Source organism: Pteronotus mesoamericanus, unplaced genomic scaffold (assembly GCF_021234165.1).
Source record: "Pteronotus mesoamericanus isolate MK-2021 breed Mesoamerican mustached bat unplaced genomic scaffold, CSHL_Meso_final contig_20, whole genome shotgun sequence".
NCBI lineage: Eukaryota > Metazoa > Chordata > Mammalia > Chiroptera > Mormoopidae > Pteronotus > Pteronotus mesoamericanus.
The window spans coordinates 20113853-20132158 of NW_026555085.1; the positions used below are offsets into that span (position 1 = coordinate 20113853).

General features: G+C 36.7%; 1 protein-coding gene across 1 annotated transcript in view; it reads right to left on the minus strand.

Annotated features, from left to right (window-relative positions):
* The window catches only part of PKHD1 (PKHD1 ciliary IPT domain containing fibrocystin/polyductin), a 433649-nt gene that overhangs the window by 214322 nt on the left and 201021 nt on the right, over window positions 1-18306 (minus strand). The window contains exons 46-48 of the mRNA XM_054569476.1: window positions 15274-15409; window positions 12696-12942; window positions 308-485 (exon numbers count right to left, since the gene is read on the minus strand). Coding sequence (XP_054425451.1) covers window positions 308-485; window positions 12696-12942; window positions 15274-15409 — 561 coding nt within the window. The remainder of the gene's footprint in view (window positions 1-307; window positions 486-12695; window positions 12943-15273; window positions 15410-18306) is intronic.

Here is an 18306-nt window from a genome sequence, read left to right on the forward strand (position 1 = left end):
ATCCATAATATAAAAATACAATTACGTAGATTGCTTAGAAGCTGTGTTTCATTGTATTAATAAAGTTAAAAATTCAGGCAGAACCACTACTCTGCATTCAAAGTTAGATTTAAACAGATTATAAAATGCTCAAGTTCAAAAAAAAAACCAAAAAACCTATCTCTTTTTTAGGTTATATTCATCTGGCCAAAATGTTGCTATAGTTTTCTTTATGAACACCAGAAGATGCTAATACCTGTAAATTATTATTTTACAAAATGAAACATAATAACCCCTTGGGAATGGAACACACCATTGAATAAATTACCTGCAGCGATCTGTTGATCCAAGGAGTCTCAAATTGCAGTGAGTAGGTCTCTTGATCCAAGAGCAGAGCCATCCAACCATAAGGATTAGACAATGTGTCATACACATATGTGGCAGTGGTTGTCTTATTCCTGCTGTCAGTCAGGGTTAAGTCATAAGAAACATCTGGAGCATTAGTTCTAGCGTGAATTTAAAAAGAAAAAAATGGATGTTATTTGTTTATTTTGAATCTAACGCACACTTTTTCCATCAGTTATAGCTCATATTCTATTTTCTCCACTTGTTGTCTTGTCTGAACGTCTATGGAGGTTTCAGCATGTCACTGATCTGGTGGGTTGGAGGTAGTCACACTGATAACGGATGTCATTAAAACGCCATCTTAATCAATTCACATACTTCAGGACTATATGCTACTATTTTAACAAAGAAAGGTCCATGGCCAAAATTTTGCTGTAGATTAGGTTTATCTGCAGCAGAAAATATATTATTTAATTATTGGATAGTCTTATTGGGAGCAATGACTGACACCCAGAACCTGATGTGCCTGGTCCCTCAGAAGGCCACCTCCAGCTGCCAGTGGGGACGGCTTCAGTGGCCTTCCTTCCCTGGAGTGAAGAGATAACCTGGTTCCTCCTTTGTGGGCTCTTGCAATGCCCAGTGCTCACACCCACTGTAGCACCTCTGTACTGCTGAGCTCACTTTTGTGCTTTTTTAACATAGGTTGTGAGATCCTTAAGTTAGAGATAGTTTCTTCTTTTTGGGTGCCCTAGCACAGGACCCTTCACACAGGCACTCAAATCATGCTTGTTACATGAAGAGAGAACGCATGGATGAGCTCTCCCAAAAGCTGGTGCCGATTTCCTAATTTATATACAGGGTGTCTAGAAGAACTGCATTTTACCAAATGAGGAAGCTGAGGCAGAGTGTGGCAAAAGTGTTATGTAAGTGTCACAGGTTAACTTAGAAATTTTTTTCATTTCGGCAAATTCTATACAGCCCGTCTCGGAAGGTAATTTCTCAGACTTCACTAGAACGTAAATAGATGTAGCCACATTCTAAGACCCTAAAAGAAAGTCAAAGTGGAAAGAAAAAAACAAACAAAAAAAAATCAATACACATTATGACTGTCCTTCCCTCTTTGGTTTAGTTTTCATGAGAATTTTTAACTGTGGCATTCTGCTGCAGGCAGATAATTAAATTCTCAAAGAGGAGGGAAATGAGATGAAGGATGTTGGGTTTTCAAAGTGAGGTGTGGTCTGAGCATATCCAAAGCCAATGTACAATCCAGTGGCATATTATAAAAGGAAACTGTTTTTACTGTTAAATGCTTGGGCACTATGGTCAAATAGGTGTAAACTGGAAATCTATATGCACTAGGTGTATGGGCTTAGGAAAATTAGTGACCCTCTTCAAGCTTTAATTTCCCTTAATTTTTCTCAATGGAGGCAAGAGTAGTATGTGTCTAACATAGCTCCTGTGAAACTTAAAAGGATAAGCTGTGTGAAGTGTTCAGTAACCATCACCAAGCCCAACAACATCTACCTAGAGCTCATTTAAGAACCTCCGATGTGCCAAGTTTGCCATCCTGCACTACTCATTTTAATGTCTAGAGGTTTATCCAGGATATTTGGTCATTAAAAAAAACACTCATTACCTTTCATGGTACAAAGCCTTAATACATATTTCTTGTAAGATTAGATGTGTTTGTTTCATCTGTTAATTAATCAAAGGGGTGAAAAAATGATCAGGGCATTGAGAATAAAAGAACTATTTTTTCCCAAGATTTCCCTATGTTGCATTAGCTGAATCTTTAGAAATTTGGTAGGTGGGGAGGAACTTCTTCCTCTCTTTGGGATCCTCCGGGTTTTTTCACATGTATATCAGAATTCAAACTGGAACTAAAGAACAATCCTCAGCTCATATTCTTTGAATGGACATGAAGTTCATGAGCTCTGACTTCTAATCCATTGCAGGAATTTCCTCCATATTTGATCCTGTCCCTTCTTCTAGTCATGGGGTGTTGACATCTTAAGATTCCTGCCATTTATGACATTAATTTTTAAATTTTAATCTTTAGCTTCACACTTTAATCTAAAGCTTAATTTTCTTCCTGTATCATCTAGCCATTTGTCCTCCATCCTCATGGTTCTCACTTCCCCTGTTTGAAACCATGAGTCCCAGATCCTAGGAGATCATCCAGCACAATTTGGGCCATGTTATACGACATCTAATGAATGAAGATCAGCTACTGAGAAATAAATGTGAAACAAGTGTGATAAGAAGAGACAAGCTGGAACCAAGAAATACCAAAGAGATTAATGAGTTGGCTGCTGTGGGTGCTTTGATCAGTATATAAGGAGGATTCCCCGCAGCACAGGAATGATTTTGAGTGTTTTGGGTTCCGACAGTGTATCCTTTCAGCTTTCATAGGGATGAATGGGCTCTGGGAAATGAATCACAAGACCTATATCCAGGAGAGGTTAATTGATAAATCAGAATTTTCACTTAATAATTCATTGTAAGAAATAAAACTGTCTTTCACATAGTAGTACTCAATAAATATTTGTTGAATGAATAAGCAAGGGTTAAATGGACTAGAACACACCAACTGGCTACTTAGTGATGTTTCTCCCCAACGGAGATGTCCATCCAGAAATCCACATGAATGTAAGATTTCTTGTAAACTTATTAATCAAAGGAGATAAGCAATTTGATCCTGTTATCAGAGGATCCTGTTATGGATTCTGTCAACCTCCATATCAATAAGATAATTGCCAAGACAACTTAAACACTTATGTTTAATGGTCAGACCTCTCCTGGGCATCTACAAGCAATCTACACTAATAGTTATCCCTGGTTTAGGAAAATGCTAGGGTTTCTTTATAAACTTAAGTCTTATTTTTCCAGTCAAGTTCTCTCAATTAAATCACTTTTACAAATAGTATTTTTTAAACAACTGTAGACCAAAAGAATTGTATTTGTTTATCAACTCATCTGTTTACTCCAACTTATAGTTTGTCACCTTTTTCTTAAGATATTATGCATACCACCTTGAATATTATGAAAATAGTACCTCAATATGTTACAATATAATCAATTGGGTAGATATTTCCAGAAATGTTTCTTAATGCAGCAATGTGGCCCCAAGAATCCCTCTGGTCACTTTGACTAGACAATTATTTCTCACTTTCCATCAGCATCACACTTATAGACCAATTTACAGGATACAATTTTTACTAGTTTAGTTCTATAAATTGTAACTTCAATTATTGAAGGAGCCATTTTTCAGACCATACTCCCCAGTTTCAGAAGGCCCTTTTAAACCTTGCCCCCCTTCAAAAATTGTAAAGGAACTAAATTCTAAAACTAATTCAGTTCTGTTAGTCTTTAGGATTTTGTATGTTTCTTGTGACACTGTTTCCTTCTAACCAGCATCTAGTAATCTGGTGCTAACCCCTTGACTAACCAGAGATCCACCATAGCACATTGGGATCCTAAAGTATCCTTTCCTCTTCCTTCTTCATGCATTGCTCTGATCCTATCAAGCCACCCCATCCATCCCAACCAAGGTTTATTTGGGATGCAATTTCACAGGTACTCCCATGCAGGACCAGCTTTCAGTAATGCAATGCAGCTAGAGGAGATAAAGGTTATTCAATACATTTTTATCACAGCTAGAAGGAGAAAGGCTCATACGGTACATTCTGAAAAGCAAATCAAAATGTAGAAGACCCATCATCTCCCAGTAGGCAAGATGGCTTGTGTTGACCATCACTGGGGGCCAAAAATTCAAATAGCTCCCATCCTTCTAGGACAAATGCCAGTTGTGACAGTGGTGGGCTCTTCTGAAAAGCACCAAAAGAACATCAAGAGTCGAAGAACACCATGAAGAGAATTTACCAACCATAATTACTACAATTTTCGCTTGCCCTAAATAGCCACCAATTTCCCTGTGCCCTAAATAGCCACCAATCTCCCTCTCTTTACTGTTAATGAAGCAAAGGAGCACAAAAGTATTTCTAATTTGGAGGAGCCAAGGGAGTCTGCATGGGCCATTAGCAGCAAAGAGCTTCATTACTAGGGGAAGAAGTCTCTCCCTGAACTTCTCATGGCTTTATGTGCAAGAAATCAGGAGGCAACCCGTCCATTTTAAATGTTAACCCTTACCTCTGCATCAGCAACAGCTCCTGTGTATAATCAAAAGGACAAAAGAACTGCAAGACTTTTCTCTTCCTGTTAAATAGGGTGCCTTAATTTTTGTTCTTTTTTAAAATAATCAAACCTGTTTTTAATTAAGTAGTATTTTCCTTTAGAAATACAGCACTATCTCTTATAAAACTTCCAGCCAATGCATCAAATTTCAATACTAGTTGCATAAACGGTTATGTTATTTAGCGCCCATACACTGTGTGGAATTGTTGAATGTATACTGCCCACCAAGGATTTGTTAAGCAATCAGCAATACCAATGAGAACAAATATTAACACCCTGGTTTGTGTTCACCATTAACTTACTTTTCCTGAGGGTCCATATCTCTGTGTATTAAGACAAACACTGCATTGAGCTCTAAATGCTCTCAATTCAGAACAATTGTGAAATAAACACTTTCTAATTACACATCTCCTAAGCCAGACACATCATAATAACTAGCTGCAAATGGTGCTGCTAGCATCTCCTGGATATTAGTGCTTGCTGTTGTTGCTCTCATCTTTTACTTCACAAAGAGGACAAAATTGAAATTTGGAGCACAGCCAACAATTTTTTTGTGGCAGAGTCTGGCTTGAGCATCCTTTAAAAGTGCACTGGGCTCATAACAAGTCCTTGTCAGAGAACCACCATCTGACCTGCAGACCTGCCACCATCCAGTAATATTTTCTATGTATCAATAAGCTTTTGTTATGCACCCTTATTCATTGATATACACTTAAATATTTCTCCTTCTGAACAAGAAACCTAAACAGAAGAAAGAAGCCACAACATTCAGTCTTTCCCCTAAACTTTTAACAATCTTTAAATTCACATAAAAAAAAAAACAGATAAGGTAGGCAGAAAGGCAATAGCCATATGTTTTAATAATTCTTGTGTTTCCGGCAGGCACACCCCAAGAACACTTCTCCATGACTTTGCAGGTGTGTATTTCTGTCTATCATTTTTCAGATTTGGCTAAAGAATAATAGTTTATTGTAGAGAAGCCCAAGAATACACCTACCACCCTCCTGAGAAGTAGTGTCTACACTTTTTGCAACACATGTAGAACAATATTTCTTGCTTATTATACTTTAATCTGTGAAGAGACACAACAGCTATCTATCACCCTACTTAACATGAGCCTTCATACACTATTGCATCTCTTCCCTTATCTGTTGAATCTAACTTCAGAACATGAGACCATTATTAAAGCTACACAACCAGATGGTAGGCTACTTGTCAAGGATACTGAAAAACAATTGTATGCATCAGATAGGGAGTCAGACTAAGAAGCTTGTCTTCACACACACACACACATACACACACACACACACACACACACAAACACACTATACATACACCTGGTCCTATGGTGGGCCTGACTGACACCAGCTCACAAGCAAATTGTCAGCCCCTGTTTCCAAAGCCCTGTTCAGTAATATAATTTGGTGGTATTCTTTAGTTTTGGGGTTCATTATGATTTTTAGATCTTTTTCTATTTTACTTCTGTAACTTCGCTGATGAAAGGATAATGTGTCTTGGAATCTTTTGGTCTCACATGGGTATTTGTTTGGTTTTTGTTTTTCAGGACTGAAAGGAGACCATTAGTGATGCTATACCTATTTATCCCTAGGAAGGAGAGTTAGGCAATTATTAAAGGAAAAGGTAGGCCAGAATTTCCATTTGAACTCTTCTTTTGCATCACAGAGGCAGGGGGTACCTCATACTTTGAACACTGACACATTAAGAGCAGTTACATAGGTAAAAACTGAACGCAAGCACTACAGGAGAGGATATTAAGCAAGATCTAAGAATCAAGGTGATCAACAAGAATGTTAACCTTTTCTTTTCTTTTCCTTTCTTTTCCAGGAGAAGAAAGAAGAAACAGAAAGTATTGGGTAACAATGAATCAAAGGCAATGTCCTGAATGACTCCAGGTTCTATGACTACCTGAGAGGTTTTGCTGGATTTGCACAACACCATGTAAATATTGGAAAGTATTGCTATTTTTCACAAATTGGATTAAGTTACATTTGAGCAAATTTAATTCCCTTTCCAGGCATTGGTCTCTCAGAAACATAATAATTTATAGCACTTTATTCAGTTAGTAGTATTTTTAAATGCTGTTTTTGCACAATGAATCACCAATGTAAAATAAAGACTTCTTAAAGACAACATGGACTGATCACTTACCATATGGTAGGCAATTACCCTGTGAGTTAAATACCATTATGTCCATTTTACTGATATGAGAACTCAGGTAAAAAGAGGAGCACTGTCTTGTCTAAAGGAACAGACCTAGGAAGTTGGAGGGGGAAGCTTTGTCCTATATCTACAAATGATTCTTAAGTACTTCTCTATTCTTCAAATTAAAAAAAATAATTTCAAATAGATGCATATGTCCTAATTTTATTTTATGAACATCCTATAAAAACTCAGAAGGACTGGTTGGCCAACCTACAATACCTTTTAAACTCTTTCAGTTTCCCCCACACTCAATCCAGTCAGTAATTGAAAAACAGATCAAGGTTTGATTTACTGTCATCTGAATAAGAATATGATGATTGAAGGACCTATTGACTACTTTAGGCCAATAATAATGGCAATAATCATAATAATAATTCCTATATGGTAATTTTGAAGGTTAACTTCCCATTTTCCCCATCACAATTCTATGTGTCAATATTTCCAGGGCAAGAAAACAATTGTAAATGTAGGCAAACTGCTGACTCAGTAGGGGTGGAGTAAGGGCAGAGTGGAGAAAGTATCAGCTGTTAAAATAAATCACCTGGTCATCTGGTAGCTCCAGGAAAGCAAAAGCCCAGGACACATTATGAAAGGACATGCTTACGTATTAGATGTTTCCAGAAATTTTAGAAATAAAGACTGGGGATAGCACTGTAATCCTGGGTCTTATGAAGAAAAGCTATGTACCAGCGGCTCATCATAGACATGTCCTCAGGGAGAACTGAGCAGTAAGGACCTTGGGGGAGGGGGAGATTTTAGAGAACTCACAATTTCCTTTACTTATATTCATATATTCAACACCAATTTTATTGAGTCGCTATGTTTCAACATGGTATCAGATATTATAACACAAACACACACGCACACAAGAAAAAAGCCTATTTTCACCCTACATATCATCTACAAAAAGAGATAGGCAACTTTTAAGCTATGTAGGTGCTATGAGTATTGGTTACTGCAAGTGTATGGAGCGAGCACACAGGAGGTATACCACCAAAACCTGTACAGAAAACTCAGAGAAGCTTACCACAGAAAATGACCTTCATGCTGAGTTCATTGGAAGTTGAACCTTAAGAATTGTAAAGCACAAAGAAGTTGAGTGTGGCTGAGGCATAAAATGCAAGGAAGTAGGGCAGAGTGTTGAGAGATGGTGCTAGAATTATAAACAAGGAACAGGTGATAAAGGGCCCATGAGATTATTAAAAATGTTGGACTTCTTTTCCAGAGGCATCAGGAAATCTCAAAAAGTGTCAAGCAAGGGAGTGAATGAACAGCAAGACCAAGTCTTCAGTTATAAAGTTCAAGGATGTGAGCACAGCAAGGTAGCAAGCTAAGAGGCTGTTGTGATTATGAAGATGAGAGATATGGTGGCCTGGACTAGAGGAAGGAAGTTGGGAAGGGGAGAAGTGGAAAGCCTTAAGGTGAATTTTTGGAAGAGGTAAAATGGACGGGACTTGATAGGTGACTAATGTGTGAAAATAAGAAGAGGAGTCAAGTGTGACCCCACGATTCTGGTTTAGACAATTGAGGCATTTCCTGGAACCCTCCAGAAGAGAACAGGTCTTTAGATAAAAACTGTAAATTCAGTTTTAGCAAGTTGAGTATTATACACTCTAGTGAAAGTACTGAAAACATTGCTGCTCGATAGAAATATAAGTCAAGCCATTAATGTAAGCCAAAGACAACCACAACCATAACCGTAACTGTAAGTTTTATTGTAGCTACATTAAAAAGTAAAAAGAAATGGTGAAGTTTGATTTCCAGTACAGGACACATGCCTGGGTTGCAGGCCAGGTCCCCAGTAGGGGGCGCACAAGAGGCAACCACACATTGGAGTATCCCTCTCTCCCTCACTTCCCCTTTCTCTAAAAAAATAAGTAAATAAAATCTGTTTAAAAAAAATGATGAAATTAATTATAATATATTTAACCCAATGTATCCAAAATATTATCATTTAAATATAATATAAACAAATTATTATTTGGTTACATTCTTTTTTTCATAGAAAGCCTTTGAAACATGGTCCATAATTTATAATTCACATCACATCTCAATTTTGGGCAAGCCATATTTCAAGGGTGCACTAGCTATATGTGCATAGTGGCTACAGTATTGGACAGATTAGATCCTAAGGGCAGTAGGATAAATGGGTCCGGAGCTCAGTATAGTTGTATAAACTAAAGGAAGAAAATCTGGAAGCATCAGTGAATGTTAACCAAAGTGGTGAAATAACCCAGATCACCTGTGAAGAGTATGACCTGAGGGAAAGGAGAGCTCCTCACAGAGCCCTAAGAAACATTAGCACTTAGGGGACAAGGAGAGGAGCTTACAAAGGAGATCTGGAAAAAGCACACAAAAATTTATTGGGAATATTATGCTTGTGCCATGTAATTATCTCTATACAAAAGAAAGCATTTATCTAAATCCAAGCACTATGTTAGGTATGTCATCATTATGAGACCTCTAGAGAGAACAAATCACTGACATATTTTTCTGAAATGAGGTCCAGGCTTACAGTGGTAGGGCTAACACCACCCCTCTCTTATCAGGAAGGATGGGTTTGATAGATGAGATTAGTATAAAGAGAAGCTGGGAAAAGTACACTATCCAGAATACTTGTGGCTCCTATAGAAAGCCTGTTTTTAGAACTAATGAGTGAATGAGGGAACAATATAGCAGCTTTCATGAAGATCAACCACGTTGTCATTTTAACAAACATAAAATGAGACTCCATCTTGTACAGATTAAAAATTTTTTCTTCACCTAAATATAATATTACGACCAACTTCAAATATTTACATGTCTCTGTCAAACTAACTGCTAGGATGAAGTCAGAGGAAATTCCACAAATGTGGGTACCTATCAGACTTAAATAAGGTAGTGAGAGACAGAACAAAAGGTTGCCAATGTCAAAAAAAGAAGTTATAGTGAAATTGGACCATAGAGAGGGCCTTCCAAGGAGAAAAAAATTCCAATCCAACTACTTGGTTGTTAGCAAAAGGGGAACATGGTGACTTGTTTAAGCAGCTATGCAAGGCCACACTCCCAGCCTCTGGGACCTCTTGCAGAAGGAGGTGGGGCAAGAGTCCAAAATAAGACAGCAGGGAGCTTGTGCCATATCAGATCTCCATCAACATGCAACCCCAAAAGATCAAGCCTGTGAGAGCTTTGTAAATCAACTCTTAGGGTGCTTGCTCCAGGGTAAATAGCATCATAAATTAATCCTTTCTCCCTGAAATGCAGCAAAGTTTGTATCTATGCAGAATTCAAATTGCTCATTAGCTCTGACATGCTCCTAATGAGGTGATAATGCTCTGGGACAAAGATCAAGTCACTGAGCACAAATTGCTAGGGATAGAATCATAGAAAGATGAAGATAGAAGGACCTTAGAGCAGTGCTTCTCAAACTTGAATATAAATCACCTAGAGATTCTGACTCAGGATGTCTGGGGTGGAGTCTTCGATTCCCTCATTCTAACAAACCCCCAGGTGATAGTTGTGCACTTTAACTAGCAAACCCCTAGAGACCAACTAATCTAATCATTTTATCCCAGTGGTGAGAAATCTAGGGTTGAGAGACTTATAACTGAGGGCATGCTGAGACTTCCCTGGGGCTACTTTTGGGATAGTTGGGCATTTTTCCATAGACCTGAGGGTCAACCTGATAAAACTTTAAAGAGAAGCATAGAGAGTGTGTGATCAACCATCCTGGTTTTCTCAAGACTGGAGAGGTTTCTGCAAGTGAGATTTTTCTCTTTTTAAAACCAGGAAAATTCCAGCCAAACCAAGATAACGTTTTCACCCTAATAGGAGTCTTTTGAATCGACTTAGAATATTGTTTCAGGATTATTACCTTTTAGACTATGTATCAGTCCCTAAGTGCTGGGATCATGACCTGCTGCTAAGGGAAGCACCTAAGTGTCCTGTCCTGAAGATCTCCAGGGACAGTGCTCAGACAAGATTATTTCTGTTGAGCTTTCTACCACCACCACTAAGTGCCTCTCCAAGAGTCAGTCTCCCAAAAGGTCTCAAAATAAGGCATAAAAAAGGAGTGTAATCATATATTACATTGTGAGACAGATATATATATATATATATGTTTCTTTCTAGAATACTCACTTTATTTCATTGATCTACTTGATTATTTCTGTGTTGATGGCATGTTGTTTTAATAGCTGAGACTTTATAATGGATTTAAATTTTTTAATATTTTAAAATGTATTTTGACATTTAAAAAATAAATAAAATCAATCTGCATCTAAGAAAAAGAAAGAAGGAACTCCTACTTTTTGTGACAACATGGATGGAACTAGAGAATATTAGGCTAAGTGAAATAAGGCAGTCGGTGAAAGATAAATGCCATATGATCTCACCTATAAGTGAAATCTGTTCAACAAAATATACTAACAAACAAAATAAACCACAAGCATGGAAACATGGAGCAGATTGAAAGTAACCAGAGGGGATGGGGAAGGAGGACAATGGTGGAAAGAAGGGGAAGGGACTAAACAAAAAACATGCCCATGACCCATGGACATGGACAACAGAGTGGGAATTGACTGTGGGAGAGGGGAGTGGGGTGGGATGGGTGAGGGAGGACCAAGGGGGAAAAACTGAGACAACTATAGTAGAATAAACATGATTTAAAAATTAAAAATTTAAAAAAAACACAGAAAAAAATAAATATAATTCAAGCACATATTTTTTTAACTCCTAAATCTATTTTAATTTTCATTATTTTCAAAAAACATATAAGAAATAAACCACTAACTTTTATAAATCTGAAAACATTAAAACACCTTCGGTAAACAAAAAAATCACTAAAATAACAATATAAAATCAGGATACATCTGTGAGGATTTAAAAAAAAAATCATACTCTGCACAATCAAATTGATTAATAATGAAAATATATCCCTCCACATTGCTACTTTACTCACTGGAATTGGGCCTGTTAACATTAGATATAATAATAAACAGGACAGCAAAAGTGAAAAATTGATAGACTCTTTGCTAGTAGCATATTACTAAAGCTTTTAAAATAGAATGTCAAAATACTGATTCCATATGCATTGAAAATGCAGACTAACTGCAATCCTGACCACACTGACTCATTCTCTGAAGTTTACTGGTTTAACCGAAAGAGGCCAACACGCTCTAGCTGAATCACTTGACTTAGTATTCAGGCAGTTAAGACACTTAAAACAAAGGAAGGAAAGAAGTGTGGCTAAATCAATGCACTTGAAATAAGTAAAAGATATAACCCTATACACTCCGCAATCATTAGCAGGAAATTAGAGGGGGCCGAAGCAATCCTATTATGCAGTATAAATATCCCAGCTGCTAACTTAACAGTAGTTTGACTAGCATAACCCAACAGTCCTTGCTCCAATATTAATAGGAAATGTATTGTACAAATCCAATAGCTCATAAAATTAACAAGGAAAATGAACGGGAGTGAAGCAACTTTGCAAGTAATAGGAAGTCATCATCAACTGCTTCCCTGGAGCATATCAAACACTTAAAGAGAGCTAGGGGAGAGTAAATGTATAAAATGAGAATGGACAGTATTGGAATTTTTAATAATACTTTTAATTTAAGTACATTGGAAGTTCTCTGTTGGTTGCAAGTCTTTTTAAGAGGGAACTCTTAGCTCAAAATGTCAATAAGAAGTCATGGACTATGAGTTCTGGTCCAGTGATATTGAAAGTTAGCTGCCACTTGAATCAGCTTAAAACTACCATAAACTTATGATTTGACAGCTGTCAAAATTATTCCCACATCACTTGTGAAGAACTAAATATTTTAAATAGAGTCTAGAAAACAATTCCCTTTTTATAAACCTCACCATCACTTCTTGGCCTTTTCATGAAGGTCAACTGTATAAATTTCAACAGTCTGAATGATATATGTTTGCTCATTAGCAAGCTGAAAAGTAAAGTTAATTCAACTTACAATCCAATAGACGTACGATGAAAGAGAACATCTTCCTCACAAACACTGCCAGGGACAATCTGACTGAATCTGGCATTGACTAAACAAGAGGCTGGGAGGGTTTCCATAGAAGCAAGAATGTGGCTCCCATTTTTCCCAGACAGAGACCCATCCAAGTCTTCTAAAATCGCTGCATGAGGAAATGGAAATGCTACTAAGTTTGGAGAGTTTGTAAACATCAACTGGTTGGTCTTCACAGTAAATCCACCTATAAAATGGAAGATAGTGTTACACATGGCACAGGAGACTATTATAACAATTGGCACTGGGAAGTTTTCAGTACTTTAAATTGCATATTTATACAGTTTTGCAACTCTCTGATTCAAGAAAAACAAAGTGCTTCCTGTATGCCAGGCTCTGCGGTACATCCTTGAGACAGGGTGGAAAACAAGAGCAGTACTGACACTGCCTTCATGCAACCTGTATTCTCAGGCAGCAGTTCTTAAACAGGGGTCATATGGCCCTATTTGGAATTCTTTGGGGCTGTCACAACTGGGTGGATGGCAGTGCTACTGACATCTGGTGGCTAGAGGTAGGGATGCTGACAAACATCCTCAATGCACTCGACAGCCCCCACTATAAAAAACTATCCAGCCCAAAATACTTATAGTGCCAAGGAGGAGAAACTGTTCTAGTGGGAAATAGAGACACAGAACACTAACTAACTAATTACTAAATTCTAAAGGTGTCTTCGTGCAGTCTTTCAATCTGTCTCAATCTGTCTGCCCCAGTTCTTCTTCAGTGAGTCCAACCCCACCTCTTATGAGGTTTATACTTGAAAGATTTACCCTCAAAAGCAACATTTAATCATGTGGACAAACATCAATAGTACTAGTGTCACACTTTTTAAGTATTAGCTCTAGGCGGTACGTCTTAGCAGCCTGTTCCTCACACCACCTCCATGTGATTCACTGTAATGCTGCTAGTCCAGCTGCCCAGGAAGCAACTTTGGCAGGAGCCTTCTAATTCACACACCCCGTCATTAAAATGTTTACATTGAGTACACATCTCTCAGTACATATGCTACTATACCTCTGTATCATATACATTAGTAAATACATAAAAACAAGAACAAAAGAGAATAAGATACAAATAAATGGAAGTCCTTATGTTTTCATTCTGCATCCAGTGGAGTCCCTGCAGTGAACTAAGTCATGCATTCAAGACTTCCATGATTAACCTCCTGCAACTTCTGGAGTCCATCGAATACCGCACCCACCTGAAACTCTAAATTCATTCCCGTTGGCATTTTAATTTTTTGAAAATGCTGTTCTTAATACTTAGAAATTTTCTATGCGCATACTCCCTTGCAGATTTCCATTTGCCTTTCAAAACCCTGCTTAAGAGTCACCTCTATGAAATCTCACCTGACCTCCTTCCTTGCTCCTTTCACTGACCTTGTTCAGTTTTCTAGTATTTCTAGTACTCATCACACTCCAGTACAGTGACTGGATTAAACATTTACTTTTGTGCCTAGATAAAGAGCCTCTGAAAGATAAAGAACTATGTGTTTTTTTTCATTTTTGTATACCCCAGTTGCTTAAACAGGACCTGGAATAGATAGCTTTTAAACAAATAAACAATATGACTTAGCCAAGACTATCCAGTGAGAAGGCATTAAGGAATTGGAGCTAATAAGGAATAGAGTGTTTTTTCCAGTTTACTATGAATGATATGAAATAGCAAAGCTATTAAAGAGCTTAAGAGTTGTAATGTCAAATAAATGCCATAAGTTCTTTTTTATTCCTATTATTGTTTCTACAATTTTAAACTCAGATGCCATCCAAATAAAAACAGTTTTTGGCTCTGCCTATACAGAGAGAAAAAAAAAAAAAGGAAAGTGGAGACTTGCTGATTATTCATTTAATTAAAAAAACAAACAATTATCTAAATTGGTGATTCAAACCACAAGAGCATATTTACTTGAATTACTTGGTTTGGCTGTTTACAATGATCAAATCAACTAGATTGCTCTCTACTTCTTTTCACCTTAGCCCATGAGTCCTCCAAGGTATTTCGCGCCACCTCTGAGAAGCGGTTAACAAGTGAACAAAAATTCCTATGGTTCTCTTTGTGCATACAACAAACCTTGGGCTGTTGAAAACATAAAGTACTAAATTCTGGCTCTTTCGGTAAACATTGCATGTGTGCTAGTTTCTAGTCATATGTCTGTCCATTCAACTTCATTCATTAATTTAATCAATGAACCTAGTAGGCATCAAGCTACTAGGCGCTAATGATAAAACTGTGAGCAGAAGAGACATGCTCCTTGCCTTTGTGAAGCTCAGAGTCCAGCAGAGACATGGCATCACAATGATAGTGTGATAGATGCCATCACAAAAAAAGAATGGGAGCTGCAGGAGCCACAGTGAGAACACCTGGCTTTCTCTAGGATTTCTTCAGCTGATTTGAGCAACAGTTTCTACTGATGCAATTTTATAACTGAAAGAAATAAGAAATCATAAAGGCTTTGCAACTATCGATCATATTTACCTGAGTGTTGGCTTTATTTACTGTCTGGCTTATTCAATCGACTTACCCTGCCCTCGGGAACAGCCTGAACACGTTCTGATGGACACGCAGTCAGGGAGATCAAAGTTAACAAAAGTTGTGTTGGATACTCTCAGTCCCCATCGTTTGGGAGTTTTGATCCCAGCTGACATACACAGGCTTCCCTGTGATTTAGGAGGGGAAAAAGTAGGTAAGAAAAATAAGAGAGCTGGCCATATGAAGTACAATTTGTAATGTACAAATAAAAACAAGATAATAAAAAGGCAAGCTACAGACTGGGAGAAAATATTTACAAATAACATACGTGAAAAAGGACACACTACACATACGTTATATTAGAATGATAAATAAAAACCTGTGATGACACCAAATGTTGATGAGGATAAGGAACAATGAAACTCTCATATGTTGCTGGTAGGAAATGGCACCACCAGTGGGGAAAATAGTTTGGTAGTTTCTTATCAAGTTAAACATACCCTTATCCCATGACCTAGTAATTTTAATTCCTAGGTGTTAGAGAAATGAAAATTTATGTTCATATAAAAACCTTACACAAAAGGTTATAACAGTTTCATTTGTAAACACCAAATCTGGAAACAACTCAAATGTCCTTCACAAATAAGTGTATAAACAAACTACATTATATCTTTAGAGTAGAATATTATCCAACAACCATAAGGAATAAAATATTGTAAGTAAAGTTAGATAAATCCCTAAAGCATTTGGGAGTAAAAAGTGCCAGTGTCAAAAAGTTACACACTACCTGATTCGGTACAAATGTTTGTTGAAAAAGATAAAATGAGAATAGGTGAGTGATTCCCAGGGCCTGATATGAGAGGACGGTGTGGCTACAGGGATGGAGTTTGAGGGAGTATTTGGGGGTTGATACAACTCTTCTGTGCCTTGATTGTGGTGGTGGTTACATACATCTATACATATGTTAAAAATCAGACGCCATACCTCAAAAAAGTCAGTTTTACTCTATGTTAATATAAAAATAAAAATTAAAAATATCTTTAAGAAAACAAAATTGCTTCCAGGATTTACCACAAAATCTCTCCAACAAACTCCAGCTAATCAACTTATTAGTGCTTCATAGCTGCATCTTAAAATTAATTGTACATCTGAGGACCACCACAAATATTCAGGGACCTGCAACAGGAAGAATGACAAAGAGAAACAAACAGAAGAAACCGAGTAGAGACAAAGCTAGGATAGAAATCAGAAAATAACTTAAACATTGTCATTAATAACTCCAGAGAAATAAGCTTATATCCATGAAGCAAGAAAAAAAAAGTCTAAAAGGGGGGGTGGATTTTTCAGAAAGGAAAAGGAAAAATGAGAGAGCAGTAATAACAAATTCCACAGGAAAAAAATTGACAAAATATCCTAGTAAATAGAATCAAAATACAGTTGGGAAATGAGAGAGAAAATTAAGATTAGAGAAACAATTTAGTAGGTCCATTATCCAAATAATACAGTTTCAAAAAAAAGGGGGAAAATGAAGAATTATAGACTTCTCAAGAAATAAGACTGAAAGATCTCAGGCATTGCTTAACCAGTGGTTAAAACAAAAAGCCACACAAGATACATCATACTGAAGTTGCAAAATACCAAGGACAAGGAAAACATCCTGAAAACATCCTAAATCTTCCCAAAAAGGAAACTAAAAGCTTACACATAAAAGGCCTAAAATTAGAGTATCTTAAAACTATTCAACTTCAAGACTAGAAACTAGAAGACAATGGAGCATTGCCTTCAAAACAACAAGGCAAAATGAACCTAACCTAGTATTCTATAACCAATAACCTACTAGTAAGGGGGTCTCCATTTTTAGCTCAAAACCTTTACATTCCATAGACATCCCACTTCATTAAGAAAGTTACTGTAGTCTATACTCTAATAAATGAAGAATTAAACCAGAATGTAAGGAGATGTGGGAGTCAGGACCAAGAGTTTCAAAAATAGGGAGACATGAAGGATATCTCCAGGATACTGGTCAAGAGAAATACCAAGATGTAGCTGTGAAACTCTTCACCCACATGCTAGCAGAAGTATAAACACTTGGGACTACTGTTTGGCATTATCCACTAAAGCTGAAGGGATATCCTTTGACCTAGCAATTCTACAACTTTGCATTTATTCAATAGGAATCATGCAAATAGACATGTAAAAGACTGTTCATAACATCATCATTTATAATAACCCCAAATTGCAAATAATCAAATGTCTATCAATAGCAACATAACTTTTCTTAAAAAATGTGGTACAGTCATTAAGTAGAATGCTGGGCAACAATTGGAGAATAAACTATTGTAACATAAAAAAAGAAATGAAAGAATATCATAGGCATAATGTTCAGCCAAAGGAGTGAGGCACAAAAGAGTTACATTCTCTATGATTCCATTTATATAAAGTTCAAAAACAGATTTTAAATCAATCTATGTCTATAGAAGTCTGGATAATGTTTCTCTTCTGATTGGAGTCTGGGGGTTGAGTTGAATAAGAGGAGGCATGAGGGGCTTCAGAGGAAGTAGTAATGTTTTATTTCTTAACTGGGTACTGTGTACATGGTGTTTACTTTTTAAAAATCTACTAAGACCTTTGCTCATGATTTTGTACTTTTCTCCATAAATATTATATTTCCATAAAATGTTTATTTAAAAAGGTGGAATACATACTAGACAAAAGTAATATCCAAGAGGGAAAGGTGAAGAAAAAAGTTAAAGGAGTTTAAGTTCTCCTGCATGGCTCAGGTAAAGTTTAACAATGGTGATATAATTTAGACTTTAAGACAAGCAGGCATATTAAAAATTTAAATCCAATAATAAAATAATCATACACAATAAATAACTTTAAAATGAGTACATATATATGTATGTGTGTGTGTGTACATTTATATATATATATATATATATATATATATATATATATATATATATAAAAGTTACTACTCAATGCCAGACAAATGAAGCTCAGAAAGGAGAAAAAAAACAAAACTAATTGCAAACTAAAGGCACAAGATGAGATGGTAGAAATAAATGCAAATATATGAGAGACA